General features: G+C 35.9%; 1 protein-coding gene across 1 annotated transcript in view; it reads left to right on the top strand.

The window, feature by feature from the left end:
* Positions 1 to 7,437: 7,437 nt before the first annotated feature.
* clic5a (chloride intracellular channel 5a) overlaps positions 7,438 to 21,899 on the top strand; it is a 45,390-nt gene continuing 30,928 nt past the window's right edge. Inside the window, exon 1 of the mRNA XM_006625745.3 lies at positions 7,438 to 8,278. Within this exon, the coding sequence (XP_006625808.1) occupies positions 7,556 to 8,278 (723 nt within the window). The 5' untranslated portion in view covers positions 7,438 to 7,555. The remainder of the gene's footprint in view (positions 8,279 to 21,899) is intronic.

Below are 21,899 nucleotides of genomic sequence, written 5' to 3'. Positions count from 1 at the left end.
TGAAATAATATTGCCATTTTACTGTAGTTTGAAAAGATGAACAACTCATATGGAATGGATATAGAATATGCTCATATTTTTATTGTTTGCTCAAAAAATGTGATTTTCTCAAACCTACAAATATGCCATGTCCTTACAATCTGGTTCATATCATTTTGTTTACAGTTCTTTTTATTTTCCAGCACAGTTTAGCTGAAAGAGTAAAATTGGCTCAGGTGCCATTTCTCAATCCCTCCGTCCCACAGTTGTTCACTAAGAAGGAGAGATGTATTTTGCCTGTGGATAACACAATCAGAGCTCTGACTCTGGTCTGTTCTAGTGTTCAGAATTTAGGGTTGCTGTCCCGGTTCTAGGTCTTACAGACTGAAGCAGGTTTTTTCTAAGATTTGGTTTTATTTTGCTCCATCCACTTTCATCCACATCCACTTTGACAAACATTTCCAGCCCCCGCTGATGAACAATAGCCCCATAGCATAATGCTATTTCCATCATGCTTAGCAGTAATGATGAAAACACAGTATTTAGGCCAGTTTTGTCTTGTCTGACCACAAAACCTTTTTCAGTGTGTTAAAACCTTTAATTAAATTGCTTTGCAGCAAGCCCCACGCAAGATGAGAGATGGGTTTGTTACTTTGACAAATAGACCAATGTAGAGTGACAAGGATATTGTTGACTCATTCACATTTTCTCCCTTCTCAGCCATTGAACACTATAACTTTTTCAAACTTAGTTCTAGCCTCGGAGTGGCATTCCTAACCAGATTCCTCTTTGTCTAGCTGTTCAGTATGGAGTGATAGCCTGGTCTTAGCAGTGTCTGGGTGGTAGGTGATTCTTAACGATCAACATCACCATGCTCAAACGTATATTCAGTGTCACTGAATTTTTTAATACCTTAATTTGATCTGTGCCTTTCTATAGCTTTATCTGTAATTCATTTTTTTGTAATTTCCCTGGTCTTCACTTACAGTATGAATCAGCTTGAAATTCACTGCATCACTGAGGGACCTTACCAGGACTGTCACGACTTCTTCTGTAAACGCCCTGGCATTCCCACGTGTACTAAATTCTACACACGCTCATCCAGGAACTAATTATCCAACCACGTCTCTCTCTCCAATATTTAAACATTCTTCACCGGCTTACCTACGCTCACTATTGAGAAGTCTTCCATAGCTTTCTCTTGTGTGCTCTACTATTCTCCACCCGACCTGGTTCTCCTACTTTTGACTTCGCTCTTGCCTAATGACTTTGATTTGGAATCTTGGATTTACATTTACATTTGCATCGCACAGGTGTCCAACTTCTCACCCCTTTCAGAATTCCTGACAAGGACACGTAAAGTAATTCTGAAATTAACCTAGCAGTATGTTTTTGAACTACGGGAGGAAACATGAACACCCAGAGGAAACTCACATGAACAAGGGAGAACACACAGTACAAACTCTACACAGATAGCACCCCAGGTCTGGAATTGAACCCAGGGCCCCAGGGCTGCGAAGCAGCAGTACTGACCACTGTGCCACAATGTCACCCTTTTTGATTACTCATTTAACTTTTTTAATCTATATAAGTGCTTAGTTTGAGTATTCTTGTTAATTCACTGAAAACTGTGTTTACTGTACATCATTTTTAAATCAATAAATTAGGACATCACTGAAAGGGTCTGATAACTTGTGCATGATAGCATAGGCCTGAGGCTAATAGAAGAGATTATAGAGTTAGTTATTACATTGATCTGATATCTGACAACTGACAATATGAGAATTGCCAATTGTCCTCTGAATATTAGTTTTTATTTTGCGTATTGTTGAAGCATATTGTTGATTAGGGACTATGACTGATGAGCTGTGTCATAAAGCAACTGGTGATTTTTTTCCAACAGCTGCTAGCAGAAGATTGTCAGTTCTATTTAATGGGGCTTACGTTTCTCACAACACTAATGACATTTGAAAATGCTGGGAAATTGTCTTGGTGCTGCCATAGACGGGATTTATATGTTTCAAACCAACAGGTAAGAGAAATGTAATGGAATTTGTTCAGCATTGCTAGATTAGATTTTCCATCTTACTCTTTAAGTCTTATCTTACACTTGTCCAGTATCAATTAAGGAAGATAAGAAACATCTATTTGGTGATCTAAACTGATCAAATCACTTTGCAGTTTATATCCAGCTTTAGTTTATGCTCTTTATCAAGGACCTGGATACAGATTAAGCAATATGTAAAAGTACATTTGTTCAAAAGATGACGGTACAATGATATTTGAAGAAGTATGTTATCATGAAACAGAGGTCAAAGGTAAGGACATTTTACCGATTGAAACAGCAAGCTAGTAGTCTAAGGTTCAGAAGTAGCTTCATATTTAGGAATGAAAATGATATAAAGAAAAAATCGATTTTGTTAAAAAAAAGTGTTACGGATGGCCTGAAAGCAAGCTTCAAATAATAAAAAAAAACTGACCAGTTGGTTTTGCTGAAAGAAATGGAGCATTTTTGAAAACCTTATATTTTAGACTGAAGAGCAAGCATAGCACATACTTTAATTTTTAATTCAATGGAGCTAATCTTAAAGATGTGACCAAAAGCCTTTCCCTCATTAATGCAAGATGTCAAAATAAATTATTCAGATCTTTGCAGTAAAGAAAATATGAAATAAACTGAGATTTTTCTTTCTCACTGAAGTTGTGTGAAAAAGAGGGTTCTTCCTCTTTCAATGAATGAATTACATAATTATGAGCTACATAAAATGATATTGGGCTTAACTTTAGATACTCAAGTAAACTATAATTCCAGTTTTTTGTTTGATAGGTTACACTAGATGTACTGTTAATCCTTCAATAGGGACTTAAAGGCAAACTGTGGTCCCAATGTCTCAGACTGGTTAATGTCGGTAACAAAATAAATTAATTGACGGTATTGCAAAATTGGACACATTTTGCATTAAGTGTAAAATTGTGAGCTTTTTGAAAGTACTGTATGTTTGCCATGTTTTCTTTGCAGGCAGAAATTTCTAGTCCCGCCTCAGGCAAGAGCGAGAGGTCACGCAAACTGTGATGTGAAAGCGTCCCTTCCTGCTCATTAGTTGCTGTAAGCAAATGAGAAACATGATCTCCTAACAATATGAATTATTATGACTATATTTTATTTGGTTAGCAGGTTGCTCTTTTTTTTACATACTTAAAACTACAGTAGCTAAAAACCTGTTGCCTTGTATTAGTCGGTTTTATTAAATTATTTACTATTAATTTAGTAGCAAAAAATGCTTGGCCTAAAGCATGTTTACAATGTAATAGGCCACTTTTGCATCACCAGAAGTTTTGTTGCATCTTTCGCAATGGCAGACAATGACGGTAATACAGCGCTAATCTTCTGTGATGCGAATTGGAGGGCGTACACAAGTACTTGGTAGTTTAATTGTGCAGTCATCAATGCTGATTCATTATAACTCCAAAATGTAAAAATAGCATTAAATAGGCTAGAAAACTCTATAGTCTACGTTGCATTGCTTCTGAACTAGAAAGGGGTTGTTATACAATATGACCTTTACTTTGCCTTTTGAAAAACACTTTACTGTTATAGTTTCTAGGAGTTTCTAGTAGTCTAGGAGAACACCTTAAGGGCCATTTTCACAAAGCAGATCAGAGTAAATTGATTAGGTTGTGTCATTTTTCTGTTAATTTCAGGTTGTCTGTTTCTTTGCTTAAGCTATTTGGGAATCCGCATAAAAGTTATTTGCCATATTTACTGTGGTTTATTTATAAACTTTCTCATTCTTGCTCCAGTTTCCTGTGAAGAGTTTAATTACAAAGACAAACCCTCATATTAACAGGAAACATTGTAAAAAACACACAAAACATGAAAAGAAAATTAGCAGTTTTTCTATTTAAAATATACCAGTGAGTTAAGAGTGGTGCTGGAATTTGATACCTGTTATTAAAATAATATAGAAAGAATAATAAATGTTTGGAGTTTTTGCTTTCAGGACTGTACAATCCACTCCTTTTCTCATGCAAATAATTGTTATTTTTTTAAAGAGACGTTTCTCTATAGAACAATCAACAATTTTGTAGAGATTAAAAAGAAGGGTAGGGTGTCTAAAAAAGCTGAACACACAAAACCAGAAGTTGGTAATAAAACCTCTAAACAATAATGACCTGTAAGATCCCAGCAGTGATGTAGACTAAGAGATACAGTACAATTCCAATCAAATTACAGTACATAGTGCATACCAAACTCACTCACAGAACATCTGATGACAACACATGTTGTTGGATAAATAGCATGATCAGAGGAAGACAGTGTGAGACACACATGACAGGCAGACATAGGAAGAAACTGAAAATCAAAATGTTAGGAACCAAACTACTTTTTAGAGAGCACAAATAAATACAGCTCAGTCTGCTAAAATAACTGGTCCTGGACAGCTCCAAACCAGTTTCTCCCAGAAGTCAAAGTAATTTGAATCTCTTGCATTAATACACAGGTTGTATATAATAAGATGAAGATAAAAACAGTAAGCAGAGAATTTGCTATGACATGAATGTGATATTATATGAGGTGACAATGCTGTGGTATAAAAATGCACATATGAAAACAATACAGTGTAATATTTAATACAGTGTAACAATAAGTGTACAACAGAGGGGAAAAAAAGGATATGACCATCTAATGACAATACTGTTATCCTCTCAATTACTTTTATATAAGCTGTTTTGGAAAGTATTGTCTATTAAAACATGTAACTGAAAAGTTACAAAATGAGTAAAAGGGTTACTAGATTACAGAGGGTTACAGAATTCTGTGAATTTAAAAAAACACACACATCCATTATATGCAAAACATTGAGCCAACACGTATTGTTTCAATATATGCACTATTACAGTATGTTTACACACCAGCAAGATAAATTACGCAACACTTTTTTAGTTTAGACCTAAGAATGTATTGTTGTGGTTTGATATGGGACATTTTTATTAAAGCAGACAATTTTCTCTGTATTGTTGTCCACATGCCTGACTTTAAAAGAACCTCAACAGGATGAAAATAATGAAAGGATACAGTGGCTGAAAATTATTTTTTTAACTTTTGCCTGCCTCATTGAAAGGAATTTAAATCACCCGTTGCTAACATTTTTTCAAGTTCAGGACACAAAAGCTCCACTTCAGATATTTAGAAATTTGGATTGAGGGCATGGTACATTTTCTGGAAAAAGTGGACAGAATTTGTGTCCCAGAGTGAACAGAGAAGAGCTTAATGATGGATAGCTTGAAAAATATCTGACTCCTAAAGAATTCCTACAAAGGCCTTCAGTCTTCTTTAATGGATGTTCCACAAAACACTTTAGTCGGCATTCAGCTCTCCTAACATTCTGCAAGCACGCTGTCTAAAAATGAACAAGTTCTGACAAATTTAGTGTGGCTGATTGCTTTGCAGGTCCTATCAGTGCTAGCAGCACTTTGCTTCCTTTATTTGCTGAGCAAAGGACAATAAAATGTATGTTGGCAAACTGGGTCATGTGTTCTTGCTCAAATAGCATCTGGTTATCTTTCACAAGGAAACAGCTTTGTATTTAACATGAGAAGCATTTATTAAATGTGCTGCCACACACCGATTATTCTTAATTTATGCAAGCTAAACAGGAGAAAAAAAGAGATCCAAGAGATGCATTTTACCTGTATTTGGTAGGATAAGAGATTTTTCTATTTTTTCATATTTTTAAGGTGTACACAGTATACATTTAAACTAAATGTGTCTGAGCTGATTTCATTATAGAATATATATATATAATATTTATATTTTAATAGAATATTAAATCTGCTAGGCCTTAACTAAAGACTGAGTTATATGAATAAAGGGATAATAAAGGGATGAGAAATCTGGGATATTTTAATGTTTAATAATTTAAATTGATGGCTTACCATGAGAAGTCTAAAGTGGTTGACATAAAATAATCCCTCCATACTAGTGGTGGTGATAACCATTATTATAGAGGGCTGTAAACTGAGATTTGCTTGAACAAGCACAATTTAGTACTAAGGTTCATCCTTTCAACCTAAAGCAGATAAGACACACTCCCTTCCTAAGTGAAACACAAACCAGACAGCAGCTGTGTTAACTATGTTGAAGAGTATTTAAAATCAAGTGATAGGAGGCATTTCTTTACACAAAGGCCTGGATGTATGGAACAAACTACCAAGCCATATTATTGAAAACAATACCCTGGCTTCTTTAATAAAATGTCATTACAGTTTTGGATTTCCTTTAAATGAACAATAACATTTCAGCACCAAAATAAATAAAATTGGAAGCTTCTGAGGAATTATAAAGCTGATATTAGCTTCATACTGTAGCCATTAAATGTGCTCCAGAATGTAGCCATTAAATGTGTTACCAGAAGCAGGTAAATGCACAGACTTCCAGAGAATGTGTCAGAAACATGATAATGAATGCACTTCAGGTAATACAAGGTATTTTCATCATTGTCACCATTATCATCCTCAATGACCTCTACTTGCCTCTATCAGTTAAGTGACATCAGTATTGAGAAGGTTGTGTCAAGACTTTTTTTACTCTGGTACCTTCAAAATAGCTGATTAGATCACTAAAAATATAGTCATTTGTATTTGTTAATTTTAAAGAATTTAAAACGGAAGTTAAAATGTAAATGAAGAAAAACAGACTAGCCTGAGATTTAATGGATCATCAATGTTCATATTGGCACAAAGTATAAATGATGAACCCTTCACGTTGATGATGATGATGAAGATGAAACTAACAGTTAGATATATACTGTACAACTACAGCTGAGTGTCAACTTTTGTTCGGAGCTGTATTTATGGATGTACTGTGCGTATAAATATTATATATAATATACATATTTTAGTTACATCTAGGTTTTGCTGGCTACATATTAATTCCGTAATAATATCAGTGTTATTTGTTTACTGGTGCTATTTCAGTAACTTTATGTGATATACTGTACAGTATATTGCCACTGTCTTTTTTTTATATGTAACCATATTTTAAAACACAAATCCAGTGTTTACAAAGCTAACTGCAGTATTATGGTAAAAAGTTTGTTTTTAGACAAGTAAACAGCCTTGTTACACAGCCCGATTTACCAAACTAAAAGGAAATCCATCTCCTAATACGTTAAAATAAGTTTTAAAAAAAAAAACATTGAGTGGTCTACTTCTACTCCTATATGCAAAACATTCTTTAAGGATATTTTAAATAAAAGATATTATAAACGATATTTTCTGAATTGCCAGTAGGGGCAAAATAAGCTTATTACTGTTTTTAACATCCCAATCACACTTTAAAGTACAGGTCTGTTTTTATTGCGCGTAGACCGGACTACTGATCAAAGTACCTGCTCTCTGTAAGATATTGTTAGAAATCGCTCATGCGCACCCAGATCTACAGCAACAGGCTATTGTGAAAAAAGGCAAGTCGGAGCATAGTGCTACAGACTGGTGAATTTCTTCAGAGTAGCTTGCAGGCACCTGTTAGCACGTCTTATCCTGAAAGCACAGAACCAAATCAAAACTAACAAGCATGGATAAAAACAGCCGTGACAACATTTATGAAACAATTCAAACTGAAAACGACTATGAGACTCCGGATGACCAATACGAAACTCCTAAATATGAGAATATAAATGAAAACAAAAATGACAACCAAGGTGCTGTGTATGAACGTCCAACAGACGTGAAGGATGTAAGCTCCTGCCTTGCGGACCAAACCTACGAGTCATTGCCAGAGATGGATCCTGCGTCTCCGTTGTCCACCGGTTCCCCGGAATACATGGACACTCGACAAACTCCGGATGAGAACAAGCCTCCGTTAATCCAGGGAAGTGAGAAGGAAGGCGACGACTCATCCTCGTCTTCTTCCCATCAGGGCGACGACGAGAAGGAAGGGTTTCAGTCTTCAGTGAGAGGCATGAATGAAGACTACGAGTCTTCGTCTCAGCATAGTGAAAATGAGAAAGAGCCATCCGCTTTTCTGAACATAGAAAGAGCCCGTTCTGGAAGCTCAAGCTCTTCCCAACAAAGTGAACCCGTGGAACATAACCTGGGTGAAGAAGAAATGGCGAGTCCCACAGAGGTGGAAGAGGACAACGTTGATGACGGGATGCTTATGGCTTACCGATTGCCAACAAAGACCGCCGGGACCGACGAAGTCGATTTCAACAACCATCAAATTATTGACAACAATAATATTGGGGAGACACACAAAGCGGACCCCGATCAAGCGGAGATCTCGCTCTTTGTGAAGGTAAGGACGCTTCGATAAATTTGGAAACGTATCAGTCTACTGTGTGTCTCAGACTACAAGGATAACCCTTTTCTTCCTTTAGTTTATTTTCTATACAGAATGAAGAACAACTGTTGTAGCAATTTTGTTTATGCAGCACATATACTGTAGTATAATATATCTGCGCCTTATTGACAGTGATATCTCTTATAGATATCTGTAATTGAGAAATTATGTTCACACTCGTACCCCAGTTAATTCACTGGGAATCCTACCTGGTATTTACTAGGATCAATGAGTCTTCAGTAAACATGGATTATTTTTTGATTAATTTGTAAATTTTGCAGACAATGTTTACTACACTTAATAACTTAATGCGTTAGTGAATATATTCACTTTATATCAGGTACAGTGTTAACTGATTAGTTGAGATGACTAAGGCACCATATTATTTTAGTGTATAGTGCAAACATATTTGTATTGTATGTAATCAGAATGTCTCTACAGGTATATCCAAGACGTCAGTTTTCAATGTCTTAAAAAGACATCCAGAATTAAAAAAACACATCCAGTTACCTTGTGAAGCAGTTAGGGTTATCAAGGACAATGTAATGATGGGGAAAGTAGTAATAAAATAAGTGATAGGCTTCATATCTGCTCTAAATAATATTTTGTCTAATTCATTTTGCACACCCAGCATGACGGAGCCTCATGTATGCATAAAGTAAAGTAGTATGTGAGAATCATAAAACAGAAAACAGAAGATATAAATTTAAACAATGCTTTTCTAGGAAGTGGAATATTTGAAGATAAGCAGAGATCATGCTTCTCATATAGAGCATTTGTTGTGAAACAACTCAGTTTTTTACTGTTACGTAAAAATAACCAATATGCTGAGCTGTGTGTAAGGGATGTTACACTATATTTATGAATTTCCAGTCAAACTAAGCATATTTGCAATGCTTTTGCATAATGCCATAGTTTAAAATGAATATGAAATTCAAAGAAGGACCTCCAAAGTGTATTGAAAACTAATTCCTGAACAAAAGTATTTTTTCTAATATTTCTTAAAATGTTTATTGATCAATTCTCCCTTTACCTAACCTTAGTGTTACAATTGTGATATACTGACATGCATTATTTAAAAAAATATTTCTGGACTCCTGTGGTGAAGGTATTATATACTCTAATTCTAAACTAATTGTGTGTGTGAAAATGGGCTGAAAGCTATGAAAACCACAAACCATCAAATAATTTCTTATTTGGCAACAAAAGTACAATTCTGAGGGTAACAATTTTAAACAAAATAATGTTTAGTCCCATGTCCTACCTCACACAAAACAAACATTAAACAAGGTTCTGATCAGAGAGCTAAAGTTACATATCCAAGTGAAAAGATTAACCTACAGTACATACTGTCACACTGCAGGGTCTAAGTTTGGTTAGAATTTGAATCCAAAATCAGAAGCCATTGGTGTTTTGGCAAACGTATGAACATGGAGTGAAATCACACATTTATTGGTATGAAATTACTGTAAGTGTGCAATTTTCAATTCTGATTTTAATTGGGATTGCATCAACACACTTTTTTGGATCTAAAATATATAGTATGGAGGAATAAAGGGTAAACATTTAGTTATAACGGAACACAGCTCGAAGAAGGCTCCACAGCCGAAACATTGTGTTTCCTTTCTTCTCTTTTAAGCATGGAATAAATCTTTATTTGTTCCATAGCAGCTTACGCATGCTGACGCAGCTACCTACAGTACTTGAACTACTAACATGTAGTTATAATGTCTTACTTGATAATCTATCTTTGAGTAATGTTATCAGAACAGAAATAAATAAAGTGGATACGTGCAGTACTGTATGTATACTTGGAAGTTATAGAATGAGTGCTGTTCCATAAATAAGTTTACAAGGTAGTGCATGACCAAAAAATGTGGTTACCTGAAAGGAATGGGATAGGTGGAGCATTGTAACACAGTCTTCTTTATCATAAAATTACTTGAGCACATAACTTCCTGTGGTAATGCCAAGCATGTTTAAAGTTGTCTGGCCTCCTGCAAATGAGGTACACAGCATGCTAAGTGTGCAAAGGATAGACACAAGCGTAAATTCATCAACAGCTTGTACGGTCTCCATGTCATCTCACAGAAACACAATATGTTGGACATGATGCCGAGCTTTTCAACATTCTGAGTGTTGAGGTGTGAAGAGAACAGGTCTGCTCTTCCCTTGCTTTGATTTGATCATGCTCAGATGAATTCTGCACCCTTAAGGTGTCTAGGGGGTGATGCCACTTCTGTAATATGCTTAGTGCCACTTGTTAGTGCCCTGTTATACAAGTGACACCTACAGTGAATGGACATAATGTTTGCTGCATTGAGAGAATGATTAGGAAAGACAGATGCACAAAACCTGCAGTCACTGCAGATAAACTCTGTGTTTCTTAGGGCACAGTGCACTACATGTGTTGTTAGAGCACTGGAATGTCTGCATAGAGTACTGAAGCAACTCACAGTTGTTTTCCAATACACACGGATGGTGCATTCTGTTGCTTTGTGCAGATCACGATGAAACAGGGATGTAGGTTCAGATCATCATTATGGGGGAGAAAATGCAAGAGCCTCATGTGACACTGGACCCAGTATCAATGTCTATGAGATGCCCTCTGGTGATGGCAATTTATTACTGAACAAAAGAGTTTTAGTCAATTTGCAATAAATGGGAAAGTCTAGGCTCCAGGAGCTTAGCACACAATTCATCTACAACGGATTTATGCATTGGTGTAAGAGTTCAAGCCTCACCTGTTTGAAGACCATTTGGAAAAGTGTGTGCACAGTGTGCATCATGGCCTTCTTTGTTAAACCTGCAACTATATTTGCATAACCATGGACACTGTTGTCCCCTTATTTATAGAAACACTCCTGTATTTGCATACTGTCTGTCTGTGTGTCTTGAGTTGTGTCATTAGTTTTTTAAGCTGTTTTAACAAAATACAAAGTATTGTCATATTTTGATGTTGAAATGTCAGACTTAAATTTCAAACATGTATAAAATGTCTTGCAATAAATGGCCCTCTGTCCTAGTTTATAGATTATTTCTTTACCTGGCAAGCACCACTGAATTATGAACACATCATTTCTGCCTGAAAAAAAGGTTTTGAGGTCCTTTTATGGTGTAGTGAATTTAATATTAACTCCAATGCCATTGCAAGCACTGGAAGAAATGTACTTTATAATTTAAAATCATTAAAAAGCCTTCTTACAAATGATGAAATTCTGCCACAGGTCTGTCAGTCAACGTGGTTTCTTTCAGTTTACAAAATGCATAGAAATGAAGCACAATTCCAGTAAACTTCAGAGTATTGTTTACTTCTTCTGAATTAATAGCTTAAAACATTTGCGATCAAATGTTTAAATTCTATTTAAATTTAGTATTTGTTTATTTTCTGAGTACAGAAACAGAGACTTAGTCTAGTCTAAATCATTAAGTATTAAGAAAATTGTAACATGAAAATTATAGGAAACCACAAACCCTTTACGAGGACTGTTTGAAGATGTACTGAAGATGTTTAAAGAACATGCTTTTAATTAGATCAGAAAACATATTGTAGTATTATAATAATTTAATCTCCTTAAGAATGTGTTGGAACTGTCCGTAACGTTATTTAATACAAATCCTGTGTAGTGTGCTAAAGAAATCACTTTATCCATAGCTATGAATGTGGAAAACAGGTCATACAATTATAAAGTTATTTTAGAAAAAAGGAAGAGGGCCTTTTGTTATATAGACACTCAACACTTTTGTACTCATTTGTTTTTTTTAAAGAGTCCATTTGTCAGGTTTATCAAAATGCAGATAAGAAAAGAACAGTTTGATTGCTTGTGTTCTCAGTACAATCTCTGGCAAGCCTACAGTGTGACCTGTTTTCAAGGTTACACAAGTCTTGCTTTTCCCCTGTTGATATTACATCATTGTCAGTAACTGATTAAGTATTACAGAGACCAAGATAAATATGATTACAAATAGCAAAAGGAGAGGATTTGCTGGAGGAGAAATAATTGAATTACATTTTTTAATGCATATTAATTTTTTATTTATATTGACGCAGAAAAAAGAACAATGGATTCAGGGGGTAGGATCTTAATCAGACCTCTTTGTGTTGTCATAAAGTAGGTGTAAAGGTCTCTCCCTAAGATCAGAGCAGTCACAGCCACAAAAAGATTAAAATAACCACCAAATAGAGATGCAGATTTGTTCAGTGACAGAGATACTGGAGTATTAAGTTTGGTAAGCTTTGTTTGAGAGAGTCCTTTTGGATATGCAAAGCGGACAAACCGTAGCAGTTTGCAGTAGAAGACTATACGGCAACCCAGAAGAGTAGCCTGAGGTGAACTGTGCTGACGTGGAAGTAGGATAGGGTTCTAGTGACTTATCACTTGTGAACTTTGCTAAAATTAAACAGATGTGGACATATTCCAAGCATAATCTCCAAAAAGAAGCTACATTCATAGGTAGATGTTTGGGGAGAGGGGAGAGTCGAGGGTCAACACTGCACCAGCTGGACACTAGGGGGCAGGTGGACATTGAGGGATCCAGGGATGGTGAGGAGCCCCGATCCAATGTAGACTGATTCCATGCAATTGCACCCTTGGAACAGGATGTACATCAGAAACCTGGGGAGCTCCTGCTGGGAGGACTGGGGAAGGGGGAGAGAAAGGGCATGATGGTGCTGTAATGCTTTATGAATGTTTGACCAGAGAAGGATTTTCCCAGTTCCAGGCAGTGTTGTGGACACTGGAACAAAAAAGAATGGTCACCATGGTGGGAGCTGAGAGCCACTTAATTTCTGTTGAGTGATTGAAGAGGTGGTTGCTTTAGAAGAGGTGAGAAAACAACTCCTGTCTTGGCTTGGAGGGGGTGAATATGACAAAGATAAGGTCACCAAGTGTGAGGGACGTCTGACTGCAACAAGACTGCAATGCTGAGTGCTAGTAAAGATGTGCATAGAGTAGTGAATAGTGAGTGAATATTTATATGTTAGAGAGTAATGTACGAGATTATAATTTGACGTCTTCCCAAACTTCTGTTTAATAACACCTTTTATTAGATTATTTTTTCTGGAAGAGTTGGAGCAGAGTTCTGGGTGTATGTCAAAATTCAGAACTGGTTATATATACTGTACTTGGTGCAGATGAAAAGAAAAATATTGTATTGAATGCATTCCTTTAAAGCTTCTCTTTAATTTTGCACTAATATTAAGTAAAACTTGTAAAAATGTAATTAATCAGAATCTTGTCTCAGTTATGCAAAATATAAATTATAACCTTCCATTTTTGGTAACGTCTTCATCCTTAGAGGTTTGTGATGAGGCAGAGCCTGAGCCAGCAGGTAGATTTTACAAGGTGGATTTACACTCTGGATGTTAATGATACATATACCCGGGACAATGTAGAGATATATTAATCAATTTGAAGAGCAAATGTTTGACTATGGGAGGAAATGCACGTGATCATGGAGAGTCCATGCAAATTCCACACTCACAGAATTAGATTTGAACCTACTTGTAAGGTATGATTTGACAGTGCTACCCTCTGTACCACCCATATAAAATATACATATATGGCAAGATCTGCTATGTAATATGTACAAACCAACAGCCAAAATGGCTTCATCATTATTCAAAGACACCCCCATTCAGTGATTTCAAACAGTTTCCTCTTTTTTCAGCACACACAGTAATGTAGGGTTGCTTGCTGGCAACCTCCAGGACATATGAAATATGGACAACTTTAAAAACCTGTACTATCTCTCAATGTCTTGCATTTATAGGACCTGGTGTCTTATCTAACATAGTGTAATGTTGTGTGTAATATTATTTAAATAAATTAAATATATTTAATAAAATTCCAAAAAGTCCTTCAGATTCTTTGTGTAGTGTGCTTATACTATATTTGTCTAGAAAAACTGAGGATGCCCATATGTCCTGACCTTGCTGTTGATATTAAAGGTGTAGAAAAGCAACAGTTACAAGTGGACATTGTGCCTAGTTTTATTTCAGAAACATCTTGAAAAATGCAGATACAGCAGTTCCCTAAAATGAATGACTGGGAAACATTAGCAATTTCTTTCTACATTAGTGAAAGGTTGAACTGTAACCTACTACTGTTGCTCACAAAGATCTTATCTCTTTTGCCTCCTGTCCTCCATTGCATATCAGCATAGTAATTCAGTGATAGGAATCTGGAGGTTTGCTAAACATTAAACAAAATTTATGATAGTCCATAGTACAAGTACATGTCAAAAGGTTGGTACTGTAGCTTTTGTTTAAGGTCTTTTGCTCCTACTTTTTTCCCAGTGTTGTTTTGGACATACTCATGTTAGGTTTTCAGGAGGATATACCTGTAGAGTGCAATATATGATTCACTTTTTAAATGACAAGGAATGATCAAGGTGATTTCTACAATAACATGTTGTGTGCATGTTTCCATATTTATTAGTAAAGTGAAACAGTAGTCATAAAGTAATAAAGATTCACCAGATGTACAAAATTGTTTTATGTCCTAAATAAATCAATATAACAAATTTTAGTGTACATATTTTCTTGATGAAATTATGTAGAAAATATTGTTCTTGCATTACATGATTTAAGAGTAAAGTTACTCTGATTCACTTTTCATTTGCAGACATTTACATGGATTACCACTACTAAAAGTGCTGAAGTTTCAGAAAAAACATATTTTGTTTATTCAATAACCCTTTCTTTGTGGAATGAAAAAACAGTTGTTTCCCATTTGTATTTTAACTGCTTTGTGCTAGCATCATTTTCACCACAAAAGGACAAATATTGAAACTCAATATACAAGTCTAAGTATAAAACATAACCAGTATTCACAGGGGTGAAGGATTTACAAAGATTTCAAAATCCCAAAAAGCAGTCTTAAATACATCTCTTAAAAGCAACAAAATATTTTCAACTTCAAAACTATGTATTTCTCTATAATTATAATTAAGTACAAGTCTTTAACCAAAACATGAAATTAACTTCAAATAATCACAATGCTCAAATGCCTTTATCAAGTGGAACATACTGTAGTAATGGAAATGTATTCGTCTCATAACTTTTCGTTATTATATTGTGCACTGCAATGATATAAGAACTGTTTAGGTGCAGATTAGAAAAGTGAAACCTAAAAACGCTTTTGATTTGCCTTAAAATTATTAGATTACAAATGATACTGTCTGTGTTGACCACAGGTAGAAACCCCTGGGTGACTATTCAGAGCAGGCAGTGAAATCTAACACGGGAGGTCTAACGTCTCTGGGAGGTGTGAATAAAGCAGGGAACCAGTCAAAAGTACATGAGAAAAGAGAGAAGTAGTGAGGCAGCTGACCACCATGACACCATAATCATAATCACCATCGTACTCAGAATAAGAATCTGACATACAACGTTTCAATATGCTGGTAACACTTGTTTAAATTGATTATAACCTATAATACATCAATGGAACAGGAATATAGTACCTGTGCTTTGGTAGTAAGTGAACCTTATTACTGATTAAGTTTTTTTAAATCAGCCTGTTAACAATTGTGTTGTGCAATTTGTTTTCTATCCCCTGAAGTACATTTATTACCACAGTTTAGGTACAGTAAATGGAAAATGACCTTTTTGAAATAAAGCAGCAATTTGTGATGGTGGTCTGCTGGACAATACGGAAACATATATGATGTTAAAATGTAGAATAAAATATAAAATATAGAAAACAGAATAGTACATATATACGTGGAGGTTTTAATAAGAAAATTTTCATAATGCTCATTCATTTTTATTCATACATTTAACTCTATGTTAGCAAAACAAATTTCATATCACAATTTTCATGCTCATCTCTGTGGTGTGATGTTGGGCAAGCTACTCGGCATCTGGCCACACCTACATTCACCTGCCATTCTGCACCAGTTTCCATGGATACTGATCAGACAGGAGTCTTGTACTACCTGGAGGCAATTTGCTGCAATTCCTGCTTCAGATGGTTCAGGCTATTAAGCTGTGATATGACATTGCTTTGGAACTCTGTGATAGACTTTTCTACTGTACGTTCCTAGCTTCGCTGCAACTTTTTGCTGTATGTTTTCCTGGATTTTCTGACCCTTTCTTCACCCCAACTACATTTATTGGACTCCCCGTTTGTGCTTTGTACTGTGATTCTTAGTTTATGAACTCTGCATGTTTTCTCGTCTCTATGGGTTTCCAGTTGTGTTTTGTTTCTGTCTCTACAGGGCTCAGAACCTCACCTGTTTTGGATTCTGAATCTGGGCTGTGTTTTGGGTTCAGTAAAAATTATTTTAAAGCACAGATATAGGTGTGACTCAATGTAAAACTTATCACCTTGTTTTACAAACCGCTGTAAAAACTGGCAACTGTGGCTATATTAGCAAATGTATTGCACATTTTCAAACACGTCGGTTCCACATAAATCCAAGTTGAAGTTGGTAAGGCAATAAAAATAATTAACCTTATTTTATATAGCACCTTTAAAGGTGGCCTCTCAAAGCGCAATGAAGGATGAGTATCAAAAGCTTTCAGAAGTAGACTGGAAAAGAGATGATTCAGCATACAGGAGGTTGCCCTCAGAGACTCTGAATCAGCCCTGAATCAACTCTGAATAGGCCCTGTAATGTAATGAATAGGGATACAGAATAAGGATACATTATGTATACAGATTTTTTGTTATATTATTTGTTTCAATCTTTCTTCAAGAATTGAATCTTTGCACAGACACTTTATTGAATTAATTTCTTGCCCAGTTTATATTAAAGAGCTATTCTGTATTTCAGGACTCTGGCCTGTAACTTTTAAAAATAATATCTAAATTGGATTATTATAATTGTAATGTACTTTTCACTTAGACGTTTCATTAGATTGTAGCCATTTTCATCATTTTATCAGCAGCTCCTTTCCTAGAAAGTGTTCCAAGACACCAGCTTAATTGTGACGAATGGTAATATCTAGCAGGACCTAAGTTAAAGCCAACAGGTGTTTAACAATACAAGGTGTACCTTTGAAATCTAGATTTGATTTAAACCCAACGAAAGCCATCCCCTAGATAGGAGGGACCTCTTCATCTATCTTGGACACATTGCCACACCATGTACAGACTCAAATCATGAAAATGATGGTCTTCTTTAAATGTAAACGAACAAGTAATAGGTTTATTCCATGCTGAAAAGAGAAGAAAGAAAACACAACATTTCAACTGTGGAGCCTTCTTCGGGTGTGAGAGCTCCTCCACCCCATCTCCATCTTTCCAACTACCCCTCAGTTAACTCGTCACTCTGGGATCCTAACCTCCTAACAGGGCCCCTGCTTGATGGAGAAGCCCTTTTTTAGTGGAGAGTAGGATGCCAAAACACCCTATCATTTTAGTTATCATTTTTCATTAGAGGGAGTGGTGAAAATAATAAAGAATGGACTGAGACACTTTGCAAAAAAACAGCATTTACAATGAATGAGAATGAGGGAATGAGAATTTTGAACATGAATGACCAGCTTGTGAACTCCTGTTCAGGTTCTCCTGCCGGATGATTATTTCTGTGGCACCAGATCAATGAAGCGAATGCTCTTGTTTTTTGGCTACATTCTTGCTGTTTGTTATCTTGAAATCTGATTAGTGAATGTTTTCCTTAACACATGAATGAAGCACAGCATGACTGTAGCATTTGAAAATTCCACTGGTTCCTAGTTAAAAAAGAATGTGGCACCATGTTAACAGTTTGAAGTAGAAAAACGATATTACAGTATGTCGAGAATGTTATGAGCTTTCAAACAGATTTTTCCCAGATCAAAATAATAAGGAACCCTTGCCTACCAAAAATAATATTTAAAATATATATTTTCTCTTATTTAGTAAATGCACAAGTAAATATATATTTTAGAATATTTCTTTAATGTGTTTCTATGTTGATCTTTAAATGCCCTTAACTCAAAATGTCTCACAATAGAGACTAATTAAGATCTGTTGGTTACAACCAAAACAATTTGTTCTTTTTTCAGTTTTTGCTAATTTAAATCTTCAAATAGTGGTATTTTATGTATAAAAATAAATGGATGTTATGTCTTGAGTGTCAGTGGATGCGGCAGGTCTGTACCTGATAGGAGACATATACAGTCTTTGTTTCCCTGAAGCAAAGTGCCTCTTCACTTGCTAACCACTAAACATAGATACAATTATTGCAATTTGTGTCTCTTTCGCTATCAGTGTGTGTTCTGTCCCAGCTGTGGTAGCATAGCAACAGGTGTACAATCAATAAACACAGTCATTTGCTTGGCTAGCCTTTCAAGGGGATTTCTTTTGTTTTGAGATGTGGTGCTTGAGGATTGATAGCTGTTTTCCAGATCTGGATGGCAGATTAATTTATCTAGATTTGAGACAGGGACAGTTTATGCAGATGTGACACTGACTTATATTATAGACCTTAATTAAGCTCCAGATGCAGTTACATATCATACATACTGTTTGAAACAGGGAATAATATCTCATTCAAAACTAAATTTTGTTTTTACCAAAAAATGCTACTTGTTAACTCTGCATGCAGATCACATTGGAACATTTCTGCTGTAAAATATCTGCTGCACAACCTGTATTCATTCGCTAGTTTACTCTTCTATCACATTTCATTAGTGATAGACTAGTGAGCAGGAAGGGTGGCACCATATGGCAATTCTTGGGAACTCAAATGCGAGTTGCATCAACATGGCAACTTTCACAATGTTCCCGATTTTGTGATTACTGTAATTCCAAATTTATCATTTTTTCTATACCTTTGATGAATTCATTTTGTAATAGAGATTTAATAACCAGTCTGAGAAATTGGGACTGCGGTTCCCCTTTAAAGGTGTGAATTAGCTGGTTGCTTTGTTTAGGACTTTGTTTACTTAAGATAACTGAGCAAAATGTCTATTTCTGGTCATTTACTATAATGTATTTATGTATAATACATTGTCTTCCTGGACTAAACAACTTGCAAAATAACCCGCCAGGATGGCGCACTTGAATGTTTGTAAATGTAAACTTTACTGTATGTGTGTGAATGATGTAAATATTAATCTCATTCTATGGGTGAAACTATGGTGTGATGATTAGCATGCTGTCTCACAGATCCAGTGCGCTGCATTCACTTCCAGCCTCAAGCATCAGCCTGTGTGGGGTATATATGTTTTCCCAGATTTCCTGGGGAACTGGGAGTCCTCAAGTGGCAGCTGAGTGCTGCTGAAGGTGGGAATAACTGACCAGGGCTCTCAGCAAACACAACCACACTTGAGAGCTCCTGGGCACTTACAGGCATGTATTGTTGCTGGTGATTGTGTAATTGGTGATGAATATCTATTACAGTGCTGTGTTGGTTGTGATACACTGTATGAAAAGACAAGTGGTTGGAAGGTGGGTGGATCAGAGAGGCCTGTCTAGACATCCTCATTTTACCCTCTATGAGATGGTGTCACTATGGTTAGCATTGCTACCTCACAGCGAGGGGTTCAATTACAGATCATGGAGTACTGTATGTTCTTACCATGCTTGCTTTGAGTTCCTCCGGGAGCTCCAATTTCCTCTCTCAGTCTAAAGACATACAGGTTGGTTAATTGTCTTCTGGGAAAAATGGCTGTGGTTTGTGTGCGTGCGCGCGTGTGTGTGTGCCTGTGTGCCTTGCGGACTGGCTCCCCTGCAAACCTGAATTGGACTAAATGTTTAGAAAATGGAGGATGGAGGATGTGAGGTTCAGAGCCATGAGTGTAGAACTGTCAACGGTAAAATCAGGTGAATGTTACACAAAAAAAAAGCAGTTCTAATTTTTTAACAAATGCCAATAAACAAATGAACAGCAGGCCACATGGAATGCTGCTCATGTTTGCTAGCTTATGCTCTCTTCATATGCAACTTCATGCCTTGGCAACAAAGAGCTCATGATAGCGTCACAGCAGCATTCCAGCCTATAAACAGAAGCAGAGGTGACTGAGAGGCTTTGGCAGTGAAATTGGACAGCACACACATTCAGATGACCGAAACAAAAACTTGTTCTTAATTTTAGATGAATGTTTTGAAGGATTTATCAGTGAGATGAGAGATCGTAAACTCAATGTCCATGTTACATCTGCACAACATTTAACACTGAATTTTGAAGAGTGAGCTGTATTTTGCATGTGTTGTATTCAAGTGGGAGAGTGTCTCTGCAATGGTCTGCTTGACCACAAGCTTGTCAGGACTTACCTTCTGAATAGTTGGAACTTGTGCTTACAGATCAAAGGGGTAGGTGCTGAGTTATTATGATTAAAAGTCCAATGGAGTTCACTTTCTGTTTTTCAAGATATTTTTTACTCATCCATTGAAAAGTTTGCTTTATTATAATGGTGTCAAAAGGGCAAGTTATAATGTGGAGCACTTTTAAAGAGGCCATTGTGCCTTTCTTATATGCATCATACATTGTGGCCGATCAAGCTCGTGTGATAGCTTGGCCTTTCACACATGAACTCTCACGAGTGGCAATCACGAGTTCACCAGCGATTCTTGGTTTGTTGTACAACAGACTGTTTGCAAAGACACCTCTGTGGTGGTGCCATGTCACTGCACCTTTTTGTCTTTTTGTGTACCATCTGCTACAACAAACTTGCCAACTGCAACTTTCATGCAAAATTCATGTATTGACAGTGTCCTTTTTGTACTGCATTTATCGCTGAAAGGACAGTTACTGTTTAAATAAGTATTAATATAAGTATTAATTTTTTTAATACCTACTGTATCAAAAAAAAACTTAACTTTTTAGATTTCCAAACTCAAAAAACTTGTAGTGCAAAAACTATATTACAGTATCTGCTAGTATCTTTTCTACAGGAAATAATACAAAACTACCAAGACACATACATTTTAATTATCTTCCTGTTTAAAGTAAATTAGAATCATATTATCTTATGTACAAAACAACACAAAATACTTATTATAGAATAATGAAGGAAAGAATTTTGTTCTGCTTTCCTTTTGTTGTTCTTTAATTAATTATAATTTGTGGTTTAGGCACTTTAAAACGACTTGTGTACACAAACTGTTAAACAGCTTACATCAAGTATATTTTACAATCGAACACTTATTTCCTGCGACAAACTCTGAATCTTGTTACCTACTATTGCAGCCTCCTCGTTTTTTAATATTAGACTAAATTGTATTATTTTATTTTTTACAAGGCAATAGATTTCATATAGCACAAATGCCGTTGCAAGTTTTATTGCAATGCAGTGCATTGCATTCTTATAATACTGGATGTATGTTAGTAATACTGACAGATCATTTTAAATAGAAAGATATAATGCTTTCATCACAAAAATCCACTTATCCTTATTTTGTTGGTTTGTATCTGGACTGAAGGGTGGTAAATCTAAGACCTAATCCAAATATTCAAAATCATCTAAGGCGCTAACAAAGTCAACCCCAAGTCAACACAGCAGACTCCTTCAGTATTAACAGTGCAACGTGAGGTCATAAGTGCAAATGGAAACTGCAAAGAAGTGGATTTAAAGCTACAGTTTTTTACACATAAGATTATGGAGGTGCAGAATAAATTACCTTCTCATTTTGTTGAAGCT

The sequence above is a fragment of the Lepisosteus oculatus genome, chromosome 2, assembly GCF_040954835.1.
Source record: "Lepisosteus oculatus isolate fLepOcu1 chromosome 2, fLepOcu1.hap2, whole genome shotgun sequence".
Lineage (NCBI taxonomy): Eukaryota > Metazoa > Chordata > Actinopteri > Semionotiformes > Lepisosteidae > Lepisosteus > Lepisosteus oculatus.
This window is presented reverse-complemented; position numbering and strand designations above follow the sequence as displayed.